This window comes from Anguilla anguilla, chromosome 12, assembly GCF_013347855.1.
Source record: "Anguilla anguilla isolate fAngAng1 chromosome 12, fAngAng1.pri, whole genome shotgun sequence".
Taxonomy (NCBI): domain Eukaryota; kingdom Metazoa; phylum Chordata; class Actinopteri; order Anguilliformes; family Anguillidae; genus Anguilla; species Anguilla anguilla.
In genome coordinates, this window is record NC_049212.1 from 25,197,951 (window position 1) to 25,225,209 (window position 27,259).

Genomic DNA, 27,259 nt, shown 5'->3' on the forward strand with positions numbered 1-27,259 from the left:
GCAGGGGCCTGGGAAAGCGCTCGCTCTCGCTCGTTTCACACCCCCAACCGCCCCAAGAGGGGCTCGGTCACATGGCTGAGCGCTGGGGGCTTGCTGACCACATCACGCTTCGCACTCTTGTCAGGCTTTTCAAAAAAAGCAACACTTTTTTTAGAAAAAAAGCAACACAAAGAGCAATGCCTCATCTTTGACGCTGGAAGACTCCGGTTTCACCTGAGCTCCGTTAGGGAAAAACCAAATGAGTCATGTGCTCTATTTCTCTCCTGCATTCCTTTCATCCATTTATTAACATCGACAGTGTTAGAAATGAAACCCTCCCTTTCATTACCATGCCCTGGTTTTACAAAGCCAGTCGCTTTTTACATAGAACACAGCAGGTACTTCCTCTTTTCTGGGCGGCTGTAGCTTCTTTCCTTCAGGAGCAGAAGCTCGGGCCTTGGGTGGGGGGGTTGTAATGGGGAGAGGCTGGAGAGACACAACAGCGATAAAACCCATGCCCTGATGCTCAATCAGGAGCTGTAAGTGCAGAGAGGGAGCGCATCCGGCTAATAGAATCAAGCGGCAGGACGTTATTGAGCACGGCCATTTGGATGTCCGGCATAATGCAGTGTGTCAGGTCCTGGCTCCGCTGGAGGGAGAGCCGGACGGCAGGCCGACGGAGTCGGGTTTCACAGGGAGAGAGGGCGGGCGCTTGTCTGGAGGGACAGCTGAAGGGACTTTCCGAAAAAGGACGATGTGTGGTGGTGGGCAGGGGGTGGATAAGGAGCTATAGGACATCCCTCTAACCCCCCCCCCCCCCCGGTGCTGGCAAATTCGCTCCTGTGAAAGGGCCAAACATCTGGGGGGATTCTGGGAGATTATGTGTTTCGGAGGACAGCCGGTGTTCCCGTTACCCACACCCCAGCTCCTATCCCTCCCTGTATTTACGTTTTACCCATAAGCACCCCCCACCACAAGCCCACAGTTCCTTCAGTTGGAGCCCCTAACAGCCTCCTCCTGATGCACTGTAACAGTAGGGGACTATGGTCCATCTGTGGGGAGTCTGATCTGTACACATCCTCCTGCCATAACCTGGGCAGTGGGTCCCAATTCATCCAGTGCCCTTGAGTAAAATAGCCAGGACCATGAATTTCTATTTTCTCTATCTTCATCATTCTCTTCCTTACTATCTCTCCATGTTTTTCTTTTTACTCTTTCTTTTTCCCTTTCTCTTTCTGTATCTATCTCTTTCCCATTGCTTATTTCTCTTTTTCTCTCTGTATATACCTCTGTGATTGCCTCTGTGATTTTTTCTCTTTCCTACATTTCATCTCTCTGAAACTCTTTTAATCTCTATTTCTGTATCTTTGTATCTTTCCCTCTCTTTCTACATTTTCTGTGTTTCTCTCATTTCATCTCTGTTTCTTTGTCTCTCTTTCCATCTGTCTCTAGTCTTCTTTGTATCTGGCTCCTTTTCCCTATCTCTCTATTTCCCTCTCTATATCTCCCTCTTTCCCACTGGGGGGGCTTGTCTCCTTAGTCTAGCGAGGCTAATTGAATCTGCGGCAGTCATCGGGCCATCAAAGAGCCTTCTTGTTTCCCGCTCTTGTCCTCTTGTGTGCCCACTAGCACCGCGCAGAGAACAGTGGGCTGTGTGTCCAGCCGACCCCTGGCTTGGCAATGCTCCGGGTGACATCACCACCCTGCCCTCGACCTCTGACCCTGCCCCCGCTGACCTCTGACTCCAGGGCGGTGTCCGTGCTACAGTATCCCCTCTGTGTGCAGGGGTGACCAAAGAGTTGCAGCTCATTAATAAGCATGGTCCCCCCACCACCCCCCGTTGCGTCCCACACACGTTGGAACCGTGGGCCACCTCTGGGCCACGGTTCTGGGATAGGGTTTCAGAGGTCAGGGTTGGGGGGGGGGCACACAGCCTTGTGTACTCTTTGAAGCTGGGAATGTCAGTCAGCATGTTCAGCCGAAGCCAAACAAACAAGCAAGGCTGCAGAAATGCACAAATACACAAGGCAGAGGAAGGAAAGAAGCTGCATTTGGACTCTTGACTTATAGTTTCTGTGGAGTTTGAACAGGATGTGATTTTGTTATTGTATATTTTATCAGAAAGAGAGTACTTGATTGGATTCCATGCAGGCTACTTTTCCAGTCTGGCTCAAATGGAATTGAATGCTATTAAGTGCTCTACACGCCTGATCTATTTGTGTTGCACCTGAAGTGAAGTGTTCAATGCACCTGATTTTTTCCCTTTTTTGATTGGCAGATCTGGAATGTGGTGATGTCCCTCTGCTGACACCTGGCAGCAAAGAGATGATGTCACAGGCTCTGATGGCCACATTCAGTGGCTTCACAAAGGAGCAGCTGAGACTAGGAATTCCAAAAGGTGATCCACGAGCACAAAAAGGCCAAGTTCTCTCTCTCACTTTCTCTCCCGCTCTCTCTCCTCCACTCATTCTCTCTCTCTTCCCTTTGCTCTCTCTCTCTATTTCTCTGTCTCTCTCCCTCTCTCTCTTTCTCTGGCTAGTGGGACATTATTACCTTGTGGGAAGTTTTCTGTTGATGCAAAACTAAAAACACTTCTCAGTACCATTAGATCATGCTGCTGAAATGTGTTCTGTTTTTTATTTTTTTTTTGTTTGCATTTTTTCTCTGTGCCAGAAAGGGATCATGGCGTAAAATAAAGGGTGTGTTTGAAAAGGATGACAGAAAGAAGTGGAAAACATAACCATGCTTTTTGGCTAAGGGCCTGTGAGACAGCGCTGAAATGCTGATTTTGGCTCCAAATTCCCTAATTAACCCAAAAATGTACTGTTGCCATTGTAGATTATAAATTATTTTACTTTATGGATTGAAGTAGACCCTTAAAATATACTTCACAGGGACCTTGGATAAAAACGAACACTATTCTAGATACAAGTGGGCATAAATACATGGATTATTAATAAGAGTAAATGTGTAACCGTTTCCGGGTTATCTCTATGTTGAGAGTCCCAGACAGTAGAGAGAAATGTCTGAAATGGGGGTGTTGTAAAGCCTGTAGTGTCAGAGACTGACTGAGTGAACACCCATTTAGTGTGTGTGGTGACTCCGCTGTGGAACAGATTGAGCACTCGTGCCATCATGAATGGACCATGAATGAGCTGTGAATGAGTTATGAATGAGAAATGTTTGGGATAAGACCCTTCTGCATTGAATTTACAAAATGTAGTGGCCCATGCGTGTGTAAGAATGCATACGTCTGTCAGCTTTGTGTCAATTAGCCCTTGTGTTACCTGCACGCTCAAATTAATTTAAGTCATTAACGCTATTAGCACTAGCATTAGCAGTGAAGTAATAGATGGACTATAAGGAGATATTCAATCTTACCTAAGCCCCACGACTGTGTGTAAATCAGCGAGTGTGGTGTCTTCCTTCATTTCAGCTAGCAGAAAACATGGTGCAGTGGCCATGACTTTTGGCTTTGAATCCAGGCATTTGAATCTGGCAGCGGGAGTTGCTAACAAGGACGGCCAAGCCGCACACAAAAGGTGTCTTCGTGACCTAATTTCTGTTCCTCCCCCTCCACAGACCCTAGGCAGTGGACGGAGAACCACGTGGGGGACTGGCTGAGATGGATGGTGAATGAGTTCACCCTGAAGAACGTGGACTTCCGCAAGTTCTGCATGAACGGTGCCAGCCTCTGCGGCCTGGGGAAGGAGTGCTTTCTGGACCTGGCCCCCGACTTCGTGGGCGACATCCTCTGGGAGCATCTGGAGATGCTGCAGAAAGGTAAGGCTTGAGTCCCAAATTCAGAGGCTCTGTGAAATGTTAGCGTTTCAACCTCTCCTTCATGCCTCTGAAAGATAGAGCTTTAGTCCCAGATCTAGAGGTGTTGCAGAAATGCTGGGCTTGACCTCCATTCCACTGAATACTGAAGTGTGGTTTAATCCAATGCACTACAGTAGGTTCCACAGTTTGCCCCAAACTCTGCACTATATCATTGTTCTACATAGCATAGCATAATACAATGAACAGAGACCAGCCAGGCAATGGTTTTAGTTCTCCAATGATGACGTTGATGTTTTTTTTTTATTTAAAAAAACAAAACAAAACAATTTTAACAGCAAAAACAGTCTCTGCTATATCCAGAAATCCTTAAATGCCCTAAGTTTAGCTCATTCTCTTTCATGAAGAAGACACAAAACATTTTCCTGTCAATGGCCTGACCTCCTCCTTCCAGGACTCCCGCTATACCTCAGATTACTTTGTCGGTAAGTACGGCTATAAGCGCTACATCAGCGGTGTCAACACCTCCTGTCCGTTTGAACCGAATGTTCCATCTCTAGAATTCTGCAGCTCCCCTCAAAGCAGATGTACCCTGCTGTTCCTGCACTGTGGAACAGAATGTTCTGTCGCTAGAATCCCTGCAATTCAAGCACTCTTAGTTCAGGAAGGAAAACCGAGCGCAGAGTCACACTAGTGATACATGCTAACTCCACCCGGCAGAGTCTTATCAGGAGCCTTTACTGTGAACCAATTTAGTGCCTTTGGCTTTGAGAGCAGGGTTTTGATTTGTACAAACTGGTCAGTAGTGACTGACAGTGTAATTTGGCTCCACCCATAGTTGGGCTCATTAAACTTTATCAACCATCACTAATAAACAGCCTGGCTATTCGCTTGCTGCCCCTTATTAGTTACTGACATTGTATGAGACCAGATGCATTGTGTCTGAATGCCTTCATGTATTCTACTTTCGAAAGCCAGTTATTTAGGGATGATATTTCTGAATCTTTGCCAATGCCTGTGAAATCAGTCCATTATGGAGGCCAGCCATTAGTAACTTGACAGCTTTTCTTTCAAAGCTAACATGAAAACACTAATACCCAGCACTTCCGCTTCCTGCCCAGGCTATGGCATTGAGCATGCCCAGTGTGTGCCTCCATCGGAATATACAGAGCCGGGTTTCATCACAGAATCCTACCAGACCCTGCACCCCATCAGCTCAGAGGACCTGCTTTCACTCAAGTACGAGAATGACTACCCCAACGTCATCCTGCGGGATGCCCCTCTGAACGCCCTCCAGGGTGACTACTTCTCTATCAAGCAGGAGGTCACCTCCCCCGACAACATGTGCTTGGGGCGCATCAGCAGAGGTAAGCTGCACTCACCCTCCATGCAGATAGGGGGCAGCAGTTCAGTGTGCTGGGTGGAATGCGCTATGCATGCGCACAGGTTTCCATTCCAAAAATAAACGAAATGGGGCTGGGGGGTACTGAATGCCGGTGACGAGCAGAGATTGCCACAGATTACTTATCCGTACCATAGTTGAATGAATCAGGACTTTGAAGTGGTGTAACTGTGAGCTGCTCTGTGAGTACCACTGTGAGTATCACTGTGAGCAGGACTATGAGCAGCACTAAGAGCAGGACTATGAGCAGCACTGTGAGCAGGGCTATGAGCAGCACTGTGAGCAGCACTGTGAGCTCCATTGTGAGCAGCCATATCAGCGGCCCTGCTTATATAAATGGTAAAGGAACAGTAAGAAAGGCCTTTTTTTGTAATCGCTAATAGCAGTCGCCTAGAGGTGTTAGCGGTAAGCCTCACGGATTGTCATGTTTTTTGGCGGGGCTCTCGCGTGTCTGCGTGTGCACATCTCTCGTCTTGCAAAAGGCCACATCTGCGAGCTTCCCAGGGCGAGGAGAAGAAAAGAACCTCTTTTGGTTTGGCTGTGGTTCACATCAGTCTGCCTCAGCCGCTGTGACTCTGCAGAGGCTCAAGTGTTTGTTTCGGAGTGGGAACTTCTCAAAGCCACACCGCCTTCTGAAGCACCGTCTGCCTCAAACAAAAAAATATATGTAAAACAGCAAGAACGAGGTAACCTTTAAGACAGCTTCTTCTTGAATTTGCACCAAACATGTGGTTTTGAAGTTCTCACTGCACATGACAGCAGGTGTCAAGAGTCGAGCAGCGTGCAGATTTCTTTGTTGGCTTTTATCCCTCCTGTCTGTTTTCACCTCCATATCCTAGCCCATGATAGTTTAAAAAAGAATTAACAGAATGTTTTCGGTGGGATTTGGCAAAGCCGGTGGGGTTTGTTCTGTGAACAAATGACCCGATCGCCAGTGTGCAGTAAATGCAGAATGCAGGCTTGTGAACCGCCAGGACATTTGCCCGCAAGGTATATCCAGCACTCACACACAATAAATTCTGGATTTGGCTGCACGCTGTGGTTTTTAAACGTGGGAAAGTATCTATGGCATCGTAGAAACCGACATGTGGCTTCAATTTTTGCAATTTTGAGATTTGTGGATCAGCGGTACATGGGATTATCTTTCCCTCTTAAATAATGCTCAGTGGAAACACTGCTTTTTATCTTGGCTTGGCAAGAGGAGATGGCAATTTGTACTTTGTTTCCTATTAGACTAAGTCAAATATCGGCACATGACAATTACGGGAGATGAACAGCCCTTGGGGGACAGGGGGGCACTCTTTGCTTGGCTTTGCCAGGGGAAGTACCAGTGAGCATTGACGCTTTGCGTCACTGCACTGAAACTCAGAGACTTTTCCAGAAACTATCCTTCCCCCGTGAAAGACCTGTTTCTTTTACAAACAAACATTTTCAGTTAGCGGCCACATTGACTGTATTCAGCTAAAACACCTGGGGGTTTGAGGCTTGGCAATGCAGTGTGTGCAGTCTGAAGGTGTGATTTCACTTCGATGACAAAGAAGTGTTTCTCTCGCGTAAGCAATGAGCTATTACAATTCAAATATATTTCTAAAGATTCTGCGAAATGAAAAAGAAAATGCTGACAATATTTACAGGTCTGCACAACAGTTAACATACAGAAGAGAAAATATCACACCTCTCAATGTCTGTTTATGGGGGTGTTGAATTCACAGAAAACCCCTGCAAGGGGACATGTGAAGTCTGTTTTTTTTGTCTTCAAGGCTTACTCCATCCTAAGACTTTTTTGCATCTTTTGTCTTAGCTTTTATAAACCGTTCTTATCTCTGAAAAGAGGTATCTACCATTTTATGTGGGGATAAATGCATTTAATGAATGATTGTCAAGGCTAGAATTTAAGCAGTGTTGTTCTGGCTCTAACAGCAGTTATAGATGTAAGCATAACAAAAAAAGTAGATCAAGTTAATCTAATCTTATTGTATCCCCTTTTGTTATAAGTCACTGACTAAGAGCCTCTGGTTGTTAAGTAAATTGTAGTTTTACCACTTTTGATAGCCTTGCCTGGTTATTTGTGTATCTGTAATAGAGTATTATATGTGCTTTTTGTGTATCAAATTCCTCCCAATAAGATCATCTGCTATACACATAAATGACTCCTTCCCTTTCTCATTCTCTCTCCCTCTCATCGGTTCAGGGAAACTGGGAGGCCAGGACTCCTTCGAGAGCATCGAGAGCTTTGAGAGCTGCGATAGGCTGACGCAGTCCTGGAGCAGCCAGTCGTCGTTCAGCAGCCTGCAGCGCGTGCCGTCGTACGACAGCTTTGACTCCGAGGACTACCCCAGCGCCCTGCCTGGTCACAAGCCCAAGGGCACCTTCAAAGACTACGTGAGGGAGCGGTCCGACCTCAACAAAGACAAGCCCGTCATCCCTGCTGCCGCACTCGCTGGCTACACAGGTACCCCTCACCCCCCCGCCTGCTTCTGTCGCCACAGCGACCTGTCCGCCTTTGGCGTCCGCCCTGGGCCAGCTCATTATGGGTCAGGAGGGAATATGAACCCCTGCAGTCTTGATCAAATGAATCATTAGCACAGAGACATGTATTCATGTGGGTGTTGTTGTTCTTCCAAGCATACAGGGTGTCTCTTCTGGAAGGGATAAAGACAAAAAATAATCAGTTTGTTGTGTCGCAGCGATTTTGTATTAGTCATGTGTTTGGGCTTTTGATGGTTGTAGTGGTTGAGCAATCAGCCGCTCTGGTAATGGGGAATATCACATCTGCCGGAAACTAACATCCAAGTTCAGATCGTTTGTTCTGAAACATCTGCACTCAAGGTTTTTTTTCATTTATTTTTATTTTTTTAAACTATTTTCTGTTACAACCCCCAAACAAGCTAAAGATCAAATGCTGTCAGGATTTATTATAAGAAGCAGCAGGTATGCAGGTAATTACAGTATATTCATTTATCAGACACTAATTCACAGTGACTTGCAGCGTGTATCCCCCTTAATTATATGAGCAGTGGTGTTACAGACTGTACCCACAGCACTCCTAGACCAGAGACAGTGTATGTGTAATATTAATGAATCACTAATTTAGGTTAATAGGATCATGACACGATTGTATGTACATGCAGTTACTTAAATGGTACTACCAATACCATAACATTTATTGAATGAATTACATTGCAAGGCCTGGGGGGTTTGGATGGGGGAAGCAAAGATGCATTTCCAAGAGGTGAACGCTGTGTCTGGGAAGAGTAACCATACAGTGTATGGAAAAATAATAAATAGCACTAGTCTCATTAATTATGCATTGTAAGGCTCAGATCCAGCTTTCTACAGTATCTCAGCATTGTACATATAGTAGAAGTGCACTGTAGATGATCAATGGTAGGCGGATGAACAAAGTGTGGTTTGAATGTTGACTTAGATAGCTGGGCATGATCCTTGCGCTAGATTTTAAAAGCATCACTTTGCCAGAAAGTGGGCACCTCTTTGATAAGCATATGAAGCTGCCGCCGCAGAAACCGGCGTTCCTTAGAGCACTCAAATCCGCGGCAATCCGCCATCTGTACTTTCACAAAGAGAGCTTCTTAGTGAATCTGAGGCACTTTGCAGGAAATGACATGCGCCAGTCTTTCTCTCTGTCTGCCTCTACTCTGATGGGTTTTTCATGTGCACGTTTTATCTACCCCACATCTCGACCTATTTTTCAGGTTGTCTTGGCAACCTTGGAACTACACAAAACGATACCTGGCGCCTGTATTTAAACACTACTTTCAACCTACATAGCAAATAACAAAAAATATACAATTGAAGAAAAATATCTAAAGTTTTAAAATACGGATAGAAAGTCTTCCGAAATCTACTTCTGTGAACTTTTCTGCTCTGGGTCTTTCAAAAAATGTGTGATGTGAAATGTGAAAGCTTAATTGTATTGTTAATGCTGTGCCCACTAAAATAAGCATCTTCTGGAACAAGGCTCAAATAATCTAAACCATTTTAGAAACATGTCAGGGTTGTATACACTGGTGTAGTGCTTCTCACATTAAGGAGTGGGCCCGTTACGATGAATCCAGACACACACCATCTGTACCTGCCCCTCTTGTCGAGGTGCCAGCCCTTCAAAGGAACAGGCCCCACCTATAAGCAGAGCTCATTCAGCTCATTGGCTGTGACAGCCCTGCAAAGGAACAGGCTCCACCCATTAGCAGAGCTCATTCAGCTCATTTGTTGACTGTATGGCAGCATGAATCAGAGAGATGAAAGAGGCTTGTGTTTTAAGGGGGGGGGGGGGATCATCGGTTCTGGATCATCCTCACCAACATGCATAAATGGCCTGCAGAGGTAATGGAAGAGCATCTGAAAGCTGGGTAAAGAAACAGACGGTCATGCATACAGACAGACAAACAGGCACACAGACAGAAAATTGACCCCAGAGCTGCAGGCCAGAAAGGAGCAGGGTGTAGGGACCAGAGACGCTTGTCCCAGTCCAGGCCTGGGTGGACTGGCGCATCTTGAGAAGCCTGTGGCTATAAAACACACTCAGAGGATTTTTTGAATCAATGTGAAATTGACATCACAGAGCAGCCAGGAAAGGCAACAGACATTTGCACGCAGATGCACTTGCGTCACAGTTTACGCACATTTCAGATTTTATTACAGCTCCCGGTTTTTTTTTTCTTTAATTTGCGTTTCATTCATCTAAATTACCTTTTTGTATCCATAACTATACAGTCAATGTTAGTCTGTGTATGCCTGATGCAAAAAAAAAAAAAGAAAGAAAAAAAAGGCAACTGAACAAAAGCATCTGTGTATGCGCTTTAAAAACATTAGGAGTCTACGGTTTCTTTGGAAGCTATAACTGAGTCAAATCTATTTCTGCTCTGATTATATTAGCACTTCAATGGGCCTTTGACTCTGGCATGCATATCCAACTGGACTTCTCAATTCAGTGTTAAAGCTACAGTTCCAATGATAAAACATTTACTTGTAAGAATGGAATATTTTGTGATCTGTAGTCCATTTATTGAATATGTGAAACACTGTGTATTGAGAAATGAGAAATGTTTGGAAGGCAAAATGAACTTCATTTGAGAAAATCAAATGCTGGCTGCATTTTCACAAAGATTCTTTTAATGCGACAGTAGCATACATGTTTTAAGAGAGCTCATTCAACCTTTGAGATTAGTCATACCACTTGATCCTGAACTTGATCTACATGTTGTCAACTGATTGGCCTTTGGCAACTGCTATTTAACCATTGAGCAAATCAGATCTGGAGGGGGTTCATTTATCATGTGAGCTTTGCTGTGTAACATGTGCTGTCACAGAAAGTGTGCACACAACATGGTCAGAATATATTGTTCAAAAACTGAAGGGACAAGAATTAATTGTTCTAAAAATCATTCAAAGCAAATATACAGCGGTTATAGATACACTACAAGATGCATGTGCAGATGGTTTGTCTCTTAGTTTAAAGTATACAGTTGTTTTATGAATTAAGTAATATTGTCAATGGTACTGTTAAACTCATTCCAGCAGAATTTTAAAAATGCCTCTTGTGCAACCTCTGCTATTGGTAGAGTGTGAAATATGGACTGAATCCATCTTGAATTTGGAAGATGAGGCCAAGAAACCTGCTTGATTACTTTCAGTTGTCTTGATTTTGTTCTGTTCTCAAACTCACTGTCTATAAATTGGTACTTTTTCTTGTTCTCCACTCCCTCCAAACACACAGACCATCTAAGAGAGATGTTGAATGCACAGGGCAAAGTAAAACACTGAATCCCCTTAAGTTCAACCACACACAGGAAATAGAAATAGGTGAGAAGTAACTCTCTCCACCTTGCAGTTTGGGATTTTTTTCATTTTTTCATGGGTCTTAGTGGGACCATCAGCACCCCCCCCCCCCCACTCCACCCACCTCCCCCACATGCACATGCACACACACACACACACACACACACACACAACCACCTGTTCAGACCCAGCACCACTCCAATGCAGGCAATGTCATCTCAGTGCCAAGTTGTTTTTCAACGGCATTAGATTCCCCCATCCACTGGCCAGGAAGAATGAGGAACATAAAGGGGGGGTTGAAATTTGGAACATATCTGCTTGTAAGCATTCACATGAACTAGTACAGTATGGCCTTCTTGTTTGTTTTCCTTGTTGAGAAATGTACTTTGGAGCTTTTAGTTGCTCGTAGCCCAGAGCCCAGATAAATAATGAGAACACAGTTATTACTGGCATGGAGAAGCAGCCCTTGGGTGATACCATTGCTTTGCTCTCCATTGATCTCCTACTAAGTGCAGTGGGAAGAAGGTACGCGCTCTTAATGTGCAAAGGGCGCCGTGCATACTGAAGTGCACAGCTGCTTCCAGGCTTTTAAAAGGTACTGGTTCACCTCGTACTGGGCGCTCCAGAAGGTTCCGAGTTTTGGGAGAGCTTTCAGAAGATAAGAAACGGTGCAGCTTACGGGAGCAAGATTTCAAGCGTGTGCGATTAAAAAGAAAACAAGTGCAGCATAGAAAAAGCTGTGGGTGTTCTCACCGATCAACCGCAAGATCAAAGCAACTGGTCCTGACCCACCCCATTGCAAACTACGCTATGGAAACAATTGTAAACACAAAGTCAGAAGCAAAGTAAAAGTGTTTTGTGTTGTGTTCAAATGTAGCTTGCTTACGAAATATTTGTCTTATCTTACTACGATTCTGTTATATGAATGTGGATAATATTGATTAATCCTATTTATCAAGAGACAGAATGCTATTTTTGTGTAACCTATGAATTTCATTGAAGATAGTACTGCTTTATGAATCCAAATATGTACTATTAAAAGTAATAACTTTATTGTGCATTTTTGAATATGTTCTCACTGGATGGCATTCAGGAAACATTTGTCCTCTGATTTAGATATAAATGCAAGACTTTTTGTTCACAAACTCAGTTTTAGTGTTAGTTGTAGGTATAGACAAGTGTTATACTTATAGACAGGTGGGTGTTGATTGAGTCTCAGCCATTATTTTCTGTGGTTATGTTACTAACTTTAAAAGTTAATGTGGCTGTTTGCACAGGACCTAGGGTCAGGAGGAGATGAGATGTTCTTCTGCACTACTTTAAACTTTAAAGCAAGACTTCACAACCAAAAATGGGACACATAGCGGTTTGCTGGCCATCTTAAAATCTAGTAAACAATTGATTAAGAAATATATTTTATGGGTATAATTAGAACTTAAAGACCAATTTCAGACTAATATCTGTTTGCATTATCATGTCGGAGAGTTGACAAAAGCATCAAATAGCTTGGAAGGACATGCAGTTGACAGAGAAATGCTTTGGCAGTTGAAGACCAGAGTCTGTATTCTGCCTCTAGCTGATCTAGGATCATAAGCTAACAGGCAAAGCTGATCCTGAGGCAGGATGTTCCAGCCTGGCACTGTGCTGGAACCTCTCAGGACAGGCCTAACTCAATCAGTGTATGTGAATGGACATTTCATTGGTGGGGGGGGGGGGGGGTAGATGACCACTCCACTGTAATGAGGCAGTGACGTAGCAGTACTAAATGTAGCACTCGGGAGTGTGTGTAGAATGAGGTGGATGAAGGCCAGGGTCTGTTCTCTGAAACACAGGCCTCCAGTTCTGTGCAGTGGTGCTGAATATTCACTGGCTGATGAACAAACTTTTTTAGGCCTGGCTGGTGTGATTTCATTTGTATGGAATTCATATTGAGAGCAAAAAAAAAAAAAAAACATTGGACTATAGCTCCAAGGAGTGGGCAGCGAACAAGGGCAACATCACTGCTGCTGAAGAGGGTCTTTGTGTGCAAAAACCCTCCAAAAAGGCAGCTGAGTTTTTAGCTTTTTTTTCTACAAGGGGAACCTCTCTTCCCGGAATTCCCCTCAGCTATCAAAACACTCTAGAACATTCTAGAATCCTTATATCATCTCAAAGTTTAAAAAAAGACTGCTGATGCACGGATTCCTAAAAAAGCTGATCCTTTGAGGCCTATTCCAGGGTTACTTGGGAAGCTTATGTATTTTTGTTTTTGAGGTAAGACAGGAATCAGCATGAGCAAGGAACAGCGTGAACTCACCATATCAGATTTAGCTACATTGATTATTTTCATATTTATTCTGCTGATTTTCATGTCACAAAGCTGTACGAAAGGCTCACAGGGTTCTGATCAGCATCGCCCGATTCTGTCCGACAGGCAGTGGGCCCATTCAGCTGTGGCAGTTTCTCCTCGAGCTCCTGACAGACAAGTCCTGCCAGGCCTTCATCAGCTGGACGGGAGACGGCTGGGAATTCAAGCTGTCCGATCCAGATGAGGTAAGTTTCCTGGATGCTAGGCTACAAGAATGCCTTGTTGGGTTAGAATGAACTTTTGTTTGAATTTGAGAACTTTATCTACAGCAAAATCTCTGTAGTCTTGCTCTGAAATAGCTGGAAAAGCATCATTACAAAAATCTGTCTGTTCTGTTCTTGAGTGCTTTCATAAACTTGGCATTGGGAGCCAGACCCACTTACTGGCTATAGTTTTGTTAGAGGTGGGTACTCCACTCTTATTAAGTGTCTTTCATGGTCAGACAGGAGCTGACCCCCGTCTGTCGACACAATCGCAGCAGGTAACCAGTCTTTCTGTGTGTCTCTTTGAAGGTGGCACGGAGGTGGGGCAAGAGGAAAAACAAGCCCAAGATGAACTACGAGAAGCTGAGCCGCGGCCTGCGCTATTACTACGACAAGAACATCATCCACAAGACCTCGGGCAAGCGCTATGTCTACCGCTTCGTCTGTGACTTGAAAAGCCTGCTGGGCTACACCCCCGAAGAGCTGCACGCCATGCTGGACGTTACACCCGACAGGGACGAGTGAATGCCTGGTGGGCGAGGTTTTGCAGAGAAAGGGGAGGAGCCATGGAGGAGCCCAGGGATCTGAAGGACTTTCTTTCCATACTGGTGGGTGTGGTCAGGACCAAAACGGGATCTTTTTTTAGCACGTTAGCTTTGGTTCCTTTTTCCTTTTTTGTTGTTGTTGATGTTGTTTTTTTTTGCCATTTGAGCTCCTCACAGTGCATAGTGTGATTCCGGCACCAGGTTTCTGCGCTGCCTCAAAGACATTATCAACAAAATGTACTCATACACACAATGACAGACGTACACATTACAGATATATAAATATTTAAACATATGCGTACGTAATTACGTTGAAGCTCAAGGTAAATGGAAAGCTATCCATTGAAAGTTTTGTTCATCTAAGTAGCACAAGCAACTGACACAGAAGTGGACCAGAAGCGAGCAAAGATTCTGGAATGAAGGGAACAAACATGGACTGTGAGTTCCTGCTATGATACTGTTGCCAAAATGAAAAAAAAAATAACTATATAGAAATATATGATATTTACTTAGTTACTGTTGCTCTGCCTTTCTGCACACATAATGCATGGACAGAGTTCTCAGTAAGGACCAAAAACAAGAAGATTGTTATTTTATATTATTTTAAATAGGTTTGTGCCAGTATTATTGTCCTTAAAGGGATATTTCACTTTGGAATTATTTTGCGGACCTTCCCCAATGTATTTTCATTGCAAATACAATGGGGTGAGCTTCACAAAATTAATTGTCATAGACCAAAGTGAAATATCCCTTTAAAACTTCCTGTAAGAGAATTCTATGTTGTACAAGTTAAGTACTTTAGCTCAACAGACTTTTGGACTTATGTAACTAGGAAACCATCTAATTGTGAATGCCTACTGCCTGCAATGTTTCCACATGTCAGTCAAGTATTTTTTTTTGTAGGAAAATTTGAAAACTGATAGTACTGATCTGGTTCTGAGATGACACTGGAGACAAGGGGGGTAATTTTACTCATTACCGTAGACATCAAAAACTGTGCTTGCTCATTTTGCCAGTGGCTGGCTTGCACAACTGAAAGTGACCGTTGCCTTTCAACTGCTACTGTGACTCCACAGTCAACCACAAATGCATCCTCGCTACTACAAGAACACCTATACAGGTTTCTGTACCATCTGACACATTTCCATTTTCTATCAGTCCTGTCGGCATCAGGACAACTACAAAGCACAGGGATTAAAAGTTTATTACAGGGGTAAACTGTTAAGATCACAGGTTTCGTGTGCTGCAAAATCTCCACTCCTTCTTTAAGTTCTCTTAGAATAGCAGGGAAGATATCGGAGAAATTGCGTTTTGGGAATGCATGGCATTGCTGCCTCTCTGGCATGCCCAAGATTAAACTTCTGTCGATTTTCCAGGAAGCTCTTATGAAGATGGATCTTAATTGAATTGTGAGGCAATATTCCTGAGGTATTGTTACAGATAAGGAGCCTGAGAAGGTTAGTTGACTATGCTGTAATACTGTTCCATGAGGGGAGTGAAATGGCGTCAGTAAAGTGGATGATCTTCCATCAACTTGGGCTGTGCTAAGATGCAGAGTCTAGCCGTAGAAGACGTTTGTAAAGTAAAAGTGTTACTCCAGAAAGAGGGGGAGGACTTGGTAAAAATACAAAGGAAAATGTAAGAAAGGTTTGAGTCAAGGAAGCCTATATTCTGGAAAAGTATAGACGTGAGTTGTCTAAGAAAGGTCTGCTGGCAAACAAAGAGGTTTCTTTTGCATTGAGTATTGCCGGCTGATGGGAAAAGGCCACTTTGAAAAAATACAGGGGCAACTGATGTAGCATTTGCATTAGCATTAGTGAACTGTATGGATGCATTTTTTGTATTGTTTTGTACAGAGAGCTTTGAAAACCACTGAAATAAGTTGTTTCTGTAATGGTGTCTTGTACATCACTGATGCAGGTTGATGGGGAGCTAAGTACTCTCTGATTTCCGGCCTATGTACCACATGGACTTGCTGTACACAAGTCTGAAAATATGAAGGAACTCATTCAAATTGCTCATAAGTAGCTGTAGCGCTGTTGGCATGAGCACGGCCAGCCATTACTGAACTCCAGGTCATGAATAAGTAAAACACCGTTGTATCACTGCTGCCTTCTGTGGGAAGATTACTGCATGTAGGCCTTTAGGGGGAAAAGAAAACTGGTATAGAAATCTTAAAATACAAATGTTATTGTTTACAATGGCTGAATGTTACCCATCCTGATTATAAATAGTGTTACAGCTGTCTATTTGTACAGATTGTATTTCATATGTTATTAAGAGACCTCAATTAAACAAACAAGCTAAGACAAAGTACTAATAATAACCAAAACATGTGAGGTCTCGGGTAAGAGAGTTGGGCTGGGCTCATCAATGATGTTTGAAGACAGCGACCATAAATCCTCTGCATTAACTGTATTATTATTGCTTCAGTTTGACTTGATCCATGCCGCAGAGCTTTAGGTATGGATTTGATGAAAAGCTCTGACCGTTTTGGTGGGACTACTTTTTTTTTCTCAGATTACTGGACAGTTTCTATGCTTTTACTCTTATCCTTGCCCTGGGAAAGAGATGCAGCTTCTGTCCACACTCACAATCTCTGTCCTGGACATACACAATCTCATGACTGTCTTGGCTACTTTCTGTTGGGAATATTTTTGTGAAAATTGGATTGCCACGTCTGTCAAAATTTACACATCACCTGCATATCTCGCTATTATGCAGGCAAAAAGCAAGAAATCAGGTTATCATACAGTAGCCTCTATTTTTCTGTTACTCCAAAGAATGTTTTATATAGTTGCATCAATGATCAATTTGTTTGCGTGTGTGAAACAAAGGTTACAGCTATTGTAAAGGTTTTTTTAAAATGCCACCCACAGTGTTAATTAGAATCAAACATCTTTTGTGTCGATTGCAAGAAGCATAAATTACAGGAAGCGGTTACACATTTGGATCAGTAAAATTGTTCTGCACACCCGGACTGTTGTATAATTTACATAAACCATAGTATTATGTGAATCTTTCTCCACGGATTTTACTTTTCAACATTATTTTGGAAAATACATCCATACATGGTATTTTGATGCATACCAGAGTATTCAAATGCATACCAGAATATTGTGTAAGGAAACCATTTTTGTTACTGTTGTTGTTGCTTTGTATATTTTATAGTGTTTATGTATTTTTATGTTAATGAAATCTTTTATGTATTTGTTTCACAAACATTTGAATATTTTTCAAATAATTTATATTTTATAAACTTTGAAATACAAGAAGCAGACAGCTGGTGCTTTCATGGGAAATAATGGTAGTGCAGGAGAAAAAATAAAATATGTAGCGATTTTACTTTTTTTATACAAAGAAAAAAAATGAACAAACAATGAAAAAAAAACCTGTCTGCGTAAACAGTTGTGTAGAAAATTAAAGGCTGATGCTGGCCCATCATTGATTTCTGCTGGGAAGTTTTATAAACTGCAGCTTCTATTCTTATTGTACTTCAAATTGTTATGTTACAAAATATATGTGAAAAAAAATATTTCGTAATCTCTTTGAGTTCCGTGTTTTCCTTTCTTCTTCATGCTGGTCACCATACACCCAACAGCAAGCAGAGTGAAAGAACTTAATACTCTTGCAAAAGCACTCATGGACCAAACAATTCCTAAGAAACAGGCTCTTGGTGACTGTGTGACCTTGGCTGCTGATATTATGAAGATATGGAGTTTGTGAGATACGTGTCACTGTGGTGGAGTCTTTTCTTCTTGCAGTGTACAGACTGCAGATAAAAAAGCAGTCATGATCACTGCAGTGCTGAACAAGGGACCGGCTTCATGTAGCAAAAACAACTGAACGACAAATACAAGGCTGCTCCAGCTTAAAGCTTTGATTACAGTCATGCATGGGATTCAATGTAAGGACTCACAAGACTTACAGCTCACAGTCAATAGTTTTCATTCTTTGATTTGTGCATGATGCATTTCATTAGTCAGATTTTTTATACTATCATTTATACTGTGTGAATGCCCAGACCCAGGAACCGTTACACATTTCCTCCAGAGAGTCAAAATAACACAGGACTTGATTTCTGGCTCCCTGATGCCTGTGGTTAACTCCCCCTTCAGGACCGAAATAAGAAACAGGAAGAAAGGGAAATTGCGTGGAACAAGCTAAAATTAACAGGCTGCAGCCAAAATTACAAAAAGAGAAACACCCAAGAAGACTAAAAACAGGTGTTATTATATCCAAACGCATGAAAGAAATTCTCCTCTGGTTCTCTTCAAACACAAGTGTGCTGCTTGGCTTGTTCTCTCCCTCCTGGTCTGTCTCTCTCTGCTATGATTTTTAGCTCGCTGCAGTGGGTCTGAACGGCTGCTCTAGTTGGCTGTAGAATTGGCCCCATCTCCCTCATGGCTGTGTCATTCCTCCCCTTGGCTCTATCTCTCAGCAGCTCCTCTCTTCAGTCCTTTGCTTATTCATACACTCCTACCTTTTACTCACCTTGAACATCACAGGCTGGCTTTTTCCACAGCTATCTCATATTCTTTTTCTTCTCTGGAGATTAAGTGACTCGCCTGACAACAGTGTGGTCTCACGGTCTTTTCTTCAGCCTTTTATGATGAACTCATTCCCCACAACAGCCAAGACCTTAACCATGAACTTTTGCCAACACTTTAGTTTGTATTTTTCAAGAATTTAAATTTTATATTGTGTTGTTACAGAATCATCTTTCAGAGCATACAGTGTTGCTCAGTCAATTAAATCTGTGCGCCTTTTGGTACATCCCAAGGCAGACCTTGAGTTTAGTAGGAAATGGTTATTGAGCAACTCTATGTCTCTTGTTTCCAAAAGCATCAGCCACAAGAAGACATCCAGGCATGACTTCAGTTGCCCATCGCCAAACCATGTTTTGCATTGGGAATGATGGGAGTTGAAGTTCATGGAAAGGTTGTCACAGAGTTCTTGTAGTCCAACTCTGGACTTAGGGCTCATTCCAATCACTTATTTTTACCTACTTGCATCCTTTCCTCATGTCCTTTCCTTGCTATTTAGCTCTTCCCAACAGAACACGCAAGGAAAGGACACAAGGACGGAGGAATCGAGGAAACACATATTACAATTACAGATGTGGCAGATGGGGAGGGGTGGGTCCACAGGTCGAACATCCAATCCGAAAAGGATGCAATTGTGTTTCCTTGTTTCAATCACTCTTCAGGAGCCACCTAGCTCCTCAGTCCCAGCTCCTTCAAGGAGCATTTAACAGGTTAGAATGTCCATAAAGATGGCGGACCTTGATCAGTTTTCGGGTCACTTGAGGGCCGAGAAGACAAGTATGGATAAAATAAGCGGTTGGAATGAGCCCTTCATCTCAGAGAAGCACCTTTGTCAAAAACCGTTTGACATTTTTCCTCTTGAGCAATTTGAGCAAACTAAGTTTGGGAAATGGTTAAGGTATATTGGGCAGGTATCCCTGAGTGAAAAAATTGGACTGCACATGCCGCTGTAAGGGGAATGACTATAAAACACATGAGAGGTAGAGGAAGAGAACAGCATCATGAGTAAGAAGTGGCTGAAATGACTATGATTTCTGAATGAGCATCGCAAGCTTTAGCAGCAGCCAGTGTAACATCAGAGCTGGGAAGCACCACTGTGTTTCCCAGCATGCCTCCCCATGGCGTGTAGCTGGGTAACAAGCGTGTCGCTTCCACAGCGATGGGGTGACGTCAGTCCAGTAACAGGCACAGTGGGCCCATTCACTCTTGTGTAACCCTAGGCTCCTAAAAATTCCACATCTAAATAAAAACATGCAGGGCTGTGTCTTGCTCTGCCTCCCTCCCTCCCTCTCTCATTTTCTCTCTCTCTCTCTCTCTTACGCTCTCTCTCAGGCAGAGCTGGCAGCAGTACGGAGTAATAAAGGAACTGGTAATTCACTTCCAGTCGGTCTGAGCGACCGGTTCTTCCCGGCTTTTACCGTCAGTGAATGTTCAACCTCATTATGGGCTATAATAAGAACCCATCACTGGCTGGGGAGTCAGGCTAGAGAATGAGAGAGGGAGAGGGGGAGTGGGAGAGAGAGAGAGAGAGAGAGAGAGAGAGAACCAGTAGATGAGAGAGAGAGATCTGCTCATCCTTACTGCACTGCAGCAGTCTGGCCTGCTGAGCTGTGGTCATCGCCTCTGTTTTATGAATGAACGATGATGGGATCTGTTTCCTGCTTCGGCAAAGCACTCTTTTTTCTCTCGCCCTCTCCCCAAGAAAACAGATCTCATTCATTTGTTCAATATTTTAACATGTACAGTATACCCTGGTTGTTGTTTGTTTGTGGGTGATTGTATTTTTTTCCTCACTTTATCAAAAAGGAGAGGTCAAACTCTAGATAATCAGCACTAGTAATGGCCCATCATTTTTTTCCCCATCACAGAAAATGATTACTTGGTGATGTTACCATGGCTACCACAGTCTCAGCTAACCACAGACTTTTCAATACAAAGTGGAAAAAAATGTTTTTAGATACTCATCAGGTACCCATAATCCTCTTGAAGGCTTGTTCCCCTCCATGATGATCAAACCCCTTGAAACATTGCCCTTAGACAATGTTAGACGCTGGGGTTCAGGGCAGGGGAATGGTTTTATGGTAAACAAAATGTGTGCTCTGAATTAAGGATAGTGCTGTACTATACTTCTTTTCATTCCTGACCATTTGTGAGGACGCTGGAGGGTTAATCTGCCTCAGTCACATCTCAAACGTTAAAGCAGCCAACAGAAGAATGCAGGATTTATGAAACATGCTGTGCTAAGCAGAATCACTAGTTTACCAAGCTCTTGTGTATCTGCTGTGCAACCCATACCCACTCAAGGACCATTAAGCCTGTTTATAACTGCTTTATAAAATAGATGCATAAATATTAATTACGTTTAGCAGAGGTCATATGTAATTAAGGAAATTCAGATTAGCCACGGAGCCTTATCCTCGATCACTTACAAGGTATTACATTTTTTATGATTACAAAATCACCAAAACAACTTTGTTGGTCTTATACAAGTGATGGTTATGCCTTTTTTTAACTGATATTTTACTTCTTGGTTGCACTGAATTTTGAGTTTGCTTCTTTCTCAGAATTTCTGTTACTGAATATAGTTTTAGTTAGAATAGAATGGAATAGTTTTCTGTTATAGAGGTTTTAACTCATTTCAGTCTTGCTGTTTTGGATCTTGGTTGATGCTGTTGTGGACCTTAATGTTGAAATCTGAGCTGGATGCCGTTTATCAGTGTTCTGTTTGTTTCTCTCCTTCCAGTTTCATCAGTTAACTTCCTCTGTCAACACTCGTTATGTATGGTTCTAGGTTGTGAAACTCTGCCACCCCATGAACACACGCGAAAACAACCAGAGCTTCATTGGCTGACTTGCCCCCTCATTGACTGACGTTCCCACCCTGAATGCATAAACCCCACGTGCACATAATTTGACGCTGCTTTTGGCTCTCTCAAATGGAAAAAAAAAGATGCACATCGATGGGGGATTTCACTGGTTATTTTTATCTCACAAAAAAGTTTCCATTGCTTTTTGACAGAAAAAAAAGAAAAAAGCGCAAAAGAAAAGAGAAGCCACACACCTGCCAGGGGTACAGTGCAGATGTCGAGCGATGTCTGGCATTGCAGACGCGATCTGGGGAGCTCATCTGTATCTTGATACCCCGCTTGCTCACTTCAGAACATCCCCACGATGGGAGAGAACTTGGTTGCCAGATTTCAAACCAAATATTTACCTAACCGGCCACACCAGGGCCATTAGTCTCTGCTGGATAGTCTTAACATAGCAATGAAAAAGTGCAGCAAAGGACCCAGCAGAAACAGGAGAGTCCTCAATTTGAGCAATATAAGGGGCCATGAATCATGCTGTATATATATTCAATATATAAATTCTGCCTAAAAGTAACAATAAGTGCTGCTTTTTTGTTAAAACCTCAACAGATGTAACGCATGAGTGGTGGGAAAACACTATAGAACATTTTTGTACATAGAATTAGGATTGTATTTAGCAGCACTGTGTAAAAATCTGTGTTTAAAATGAGAAGAAAATACAATTGAAATAAGATTTCCTGAAATTCCTCTATAGGTTTCTGGAGAGGAGAGTTTCCATATTACATCTTTTGAAAACCATTATTAAGTGAAAAACCTTAACATTTTTCTTATTTTTTCAGCATTTACCTTAGTGATTATCTGCCTGGCAGACAAAACAATTTGAGGATGTCTGTTTTGATGAATGGGTGAGGGTTAAGGAGGGATTATAATGAGTGAATTCCTATAAATCGAGTGAATCAATTTCACATGTACTGCATGCTTCCAAGAATAACACTTGGAGCAGTCACAGGCTTATATTATCTTTTGACTGTAATCTCATTAGTTCATAGTTCACTCCATCACTGGTGTCTCTGAGTATTTGGCCATTTCAAACAGATTTTGCTTGCATTTAGTGTTTCTGTCTTACGAAGAAATGGTTACTTGTGCAAGAAGGAATAAGTGGCTGATTTCAGGTCCACAACAAAAAACATGGCGGGTGGTGGAAGGAGATGATAATAGAGCAAATGGCAGTTGGTGGAAATAGATAAATGTGCCACTCCAGTCTTGGACACATTTGTTGTTGAAAACTATTCCATCAAAGGTAATTTTGTACCACCACATTAAGGTGTCCGGTTACAGCACACAATGGAAGAGAGGATGCATGTGGAGACAGCTGTATTGACAGTCTTAAGAACAGCTAATAATCTGTTTACCAGCCAATGGATAAATAGTGCTGATAAGATGGAACATTTCTGCAAATTATAAGTGCAGTCATAATTCATGGCTCTCACTTGGCTAGAAGCAATGAAACATGACTCCAGTCAAATTGTTCTTCATCAATGGCAAACTAACAAAGCAGTTCTATTCTGGTCGTACTGTCTCTCTTGGTGAAACTCTAGCTTAGTCTGTAATTATCAGAGACCAGGGAAAGGTGTCCCGGGTCTCTTAAGAAAATACCAGTTTGCGTCCGTAGGTTCAGTGGTGTCAGATCTGATTGAAAGTTCTCATGGACAGAAAAAAAGAAATAGTAAGGGGGGAGGGATGCTTATGAATGATTACCCCTGCTGGAGGTTCTGCTCCAAGTTTCCATGAGAAATTCAACAAACAAGAACATCGGGGGCCTTAACATTTATAATATCAATGCTTGCACAACAACAAATATGGGTCTGTCTTTGTGAAATCCAAATAAGTGTGTCTCTGTGAAAAACATCCCCCTTGGATTGTTTACTGAAGAAGACAGAAGAAGCTTGCTTATATTATTTATCCTGGATTAGCATTATCGGAGCGAACACCCAGCCCTGTCCTTTGTGTTGTCCTTCCCAGCCCGCCGCGTACGGGCGGCCGCTGCTCCCACGGAGGCGCACTGGCGGCGGTGTCAGCGCAGGTGCGCGCTGTATTATCGCTGCTTATGAAGGTCAGGGCCGGGGGTGCGTTTCTGCAGCGCCGCCATTTGCATTTTTATTGCGCCTGTCGCCGCCGTCAATAATACGGGGGCCGCCCTCGCCGCCGACTCCCGCTCCGCCCCGCGCTGCCCCACCGGCCGACCGCTCGCGGAGATGAGGCCTTCCCCCGCCGGCGCAGCGCCCGCATTCATGAGGGGCCGCGGCGGGCGAGACCTGGCATTCTGGACAGGAAATGGACCGGGGTGGGCCGGTGATGGGGACCTTCGCGGGTAATGATGATTGATCCGCGTGGCAGCTTGGCGGTACGCGGGCAATAAGCTGGCACAATGAGAAGCGGCCCAGGCATTTGTGAGGAGGTGAGGGGGTCGGTTTGGAAGGAGGCGCTGTAAGGGGGGAGGAGGGCGGGGAGAGTGGAGTGCGAGAAAGCAAAGGTGTTGGGTTAGCCACTGTCCTGCTCTGTGTCCAGCCTCTTTAAAAAATGATGGATGTTGATTGCAATCTGTGTGCAGGGTGCTCAAGGGGGTACCTCAATAGTTTTCATTTTAAATAAATCAGAACAGTTATCTTTTAACATATATCTTAGTGGAGATAAGCTTTCCAATGTTTCCATTTGTTCAAACATATACATTGTCTGTAATTTAGCTGTAACACTAAGAAATAGTAATCCAGTGTTTTGGGTGTGTGAAGCCTGCAATAGTAGTCCAAGGCTTTAGGGCCTACCTTGTAGTCTTGTAGCCATCTGAGTCATGAATAGAGTTGGGTACCAAAACCTGGTAGCACTATGGCACCGGTTCCCATAGGGTTAGGGTTAGGGTTAGGTTGGTGCCGTCTTCACTAACATTACACTTGCTCTGTCAAATAAGTCAGTAACATCAGGTACCATTAGCAAACTAGCTAATGTTAAACTTCTTCAAAATGGCACAAGTGAAACTGTCTAAAGTGTGGCTGTATTTTACCCAAAACGGGGACTTACCTTTGCAATAAAAAATATGTTGTCATTTCCTCTTTATTTAAAAAAAGGTAGACTACCGGTTCAGGGCAGGCACCATTACTTTGCTAAGCTGGACATAAAACACACACACAAACACATACACACCTATACACTCATACTGTATATTTTATAACTTCCATTCAACCAGGACATCTGATTGGAGCTTGAAACCCTTGTCAAATCAAAAGAATCATTTTCCTTTTTTCTCATTAAATAACCATCTAAAAGCATACCTGAGCCCACCTTTTAATATGTAACATTCTCAACTGAGGTAGTTGCAAACATTGCCGAGTATTCATTTGACAGATGAACACGCATGAATATGATGGTAAACTAGAACTATTTTTAGCTGCTATAGCAGCTGAGTGGATTGTGTTTTCTACAGATGTTACTTAGCATGCATGAATTTGGTGGTTTGCAGCTTTGCAAGCACTGGCACCTTCTTGGGTGCTGTGTCAGTGTTTTTATTGATCTAGAAATGTGTTGGTAGGTAGGGTTAGGTAGTGCGGAACGGGTTAGCGTTGGGGTAAATGTTAGGCGTTAGGTTAATTAGAAATGGGTTCGGATTAGTTAGAAATGAGTTATGGTTAGGTTAGTTAGAAATGGATTAGGGTTAGTTTAGTTAGAAATTAATTAGGGATTAGGGTTAGAGTTAGAAATGGAGTTCCCCTTAAATAGAGCAATGAGAAATGTTTGAAGTGCAGTGTGGTTTTTTGTTCTTTTCTTCCTGCTGGTTTCTGTCACAAATATGATTCAGAATTAGACAGAATAATGCATGAAGATGCAAAGCAATGCCCAGAAAAAAACATTTATATCAAATGTTGCCTCTTCAATACAGTTTTTGCTTGATCACATAGTCAATGCAGGTTTTGCACCTTTCTGCCCACTTATATCCACATTTCTGTCATCACTGGCATGATTAAATATTTTAACAAACTAGCAGTTCAATCTGGGCATGGTTTTTAGTGCACAGAATGCAGGCAGCATTAAAAAAAATATATATATATATAAATGGCTAAATGAAACAAATCACAACATTTATGTATTAACTTTGGTGCAAAATCAAACGTAGAACAAGGTATGGCAGGATTACTTGCATGTCCTTCCTGTTCTCTTATAAAGACTTTATTCAGAATAAAAATTCTGAATAAAGCTCATGCTGTATACTATATTTGAGCATCCCTGAATAGTTTAGTTTGACAATGAATTTTCCTGTTAGAGCAAAGAGAAAGGGACATTGTGCAAGTTTTTTTGTGCGTGTGGATGTGTGTCTGTGTAATTGTGTGCACACACATATGTGAGTGCGTGCCTGCGTGCGTGCGTGCGTGTGTGTATGGGTGTGTGTGTGTGTGTAGGTGTGTGTGTGTGTGTGTATGTGTGTGCAGCTGCATTGGAGCAGGTTTTGGTTGCTGTCCAGTTGCAGCGTTTAATGTTTTTGCTTCTTTTACTGTGGGTCAGTTGGGACTCAACAATGTTCCCAGGACATCTGCTCTCTGCGCCCACATCTTTCAGCTTGATCCTCTGACCAATCAGAGGCCTTCAGGGTCCCTCAGACCAGGCCATGCCTCCCTGCGATTGGATGCGGGGGCTATGGCCCAGAAGGGAAGGCAGAGGCCTGAGAATTTTCCGAAAACCAGCCCCTTTTCTGCCTCTGACATCTGCTTCCAATCAGAGCGCTCCGCCCAGTCCCCCCCCCCACATCTCTCTCTCATTCTCCACCTCCCTTTGAGCACCCCTTTACTCAACCTTCAGAACACTTTTTTAGTGATTTTTAGAAAATATATATTTTCAGTTGGTGACATTTAAGTTTCTCACATGGCAGTTCACATGCATAATTTACATAGTCACGCTTTCATATTCTCTGCTTGTATTTTCACATTCCTCACTGAATAAACAAATTTCCTTATGCCCACAGTTATAGTTCAGCTTAATGACCACAGAAGGTATTTATTAGCTTGTAAGACTCACTGATATGCCTTGTAAACACGGTGATTTGCATTGCCGTCCAGTTTATGCAGAAACAACAGGCTGAGATCATCCAGCAAATTTTAGCATCGCAAATAATTTGCTCTATATTTTTCATGTGAATAACAGGGAAGATAACTGGTAAGTAATCTCATTCAGTTCGTGACTGTATATGATTAAAAGATCAAAAACTTCCCTGATTAACAAGGAATGTGCTTTTTTTTTCTAGCCTGACAGAAAATTCTCACAATTGAATGCAAATGGACACCCAGACATGGTTGATTGATGTTCTTGGCAATAGATGACAGGACGGTAATGTGAGAAAATTACAGGGTAAGAGCGCGAGATTAATCTGTGCAGTCAGAGACTTAGGAGTTCTACTTTCGGTTCCGTAAGTTACCATGGAGTGCCTAAAACCAAAAACAAAAAGTAAAATATTTCAATTAAAAACTATAAACCAGGAGCATCAGCTTGTTGCTCATTCGATGAAATAAGTAATTGTGCCTAAATGCATCACCTCACCCGTCCTTTACCTGCACATTAAAGAGCAATTAAACTCTAGTGTTATTACACTGCTGTCCTTGGTTTCAGCCCAGTATTTTTAAAACCGGAATGCCATGGCAACCTGTTCATAAACTTTCTCATATTCCACCTAAAAAGTGCATTAAAATATGTTCCTGAAAACATTTGAGATGAGAAATAGGCCATGTCATTGCTGAATCTTGATTCATATTTGATCTGCAACGTCTGGTTTGACAGTTTGATCTGAGTTTCATGAGCCAGGTGCAG

General features: G+C 42.8%; 1 protein-coding gene across 4 annotated transcripts in view; it reads left to right on the forward strand.

The window, feature by feature from the left end:
- Positions 1 to 17,602, forward strand: part of ets1 (v-ets avian erythroblastosis virus E26 oncogene homolog 1) — a 45,446-nt gene extending 27,844 nt beyond the window's left edge. For 3 of the 4 annotated variants that reach the window (XM_035385199.1, XM_035385201.1, XM_035385202.1), the window contains 7 exons: positions 2,258 to 2,377; positions 3,562 to 3,762; positions 4,167 to 4,244; positions 4,881 to 5,126; positions 7,353 to 7,613; positions 13,374 to 13,492; positions 13,820 to 17,602. In XM_035385199.1, coding sequence (XP_035241090.1) covers positions 2,258 to 2,377; positions 3,562 to 3,762; positions 4,167 to 4,244; positions 4,881 to 5,126; positions 7,353 to 7,613; positions 13,374 to 13,492; positions 13,820 to 14,035 — 1,241 coding nt within the window. In that variant the 3' untranslated portion in view covers positions 14,036 to 17,602. The remainder of the gene's footprint in view (positions 1 to 2,257; positions 2,378 to 3,561; positions 3,763 to 4,166; positions 4,245 to 4,880; positions 5,127 to 7,352; positions 7,614 to 13,373; positions 13,493 to 13,819) is intronic. The other variant, XM_035385200.1, reaches the window with a different exon arrangement.
- Positions 17,603 to 27,259: the final 9,657 nt, after the last annotated feature.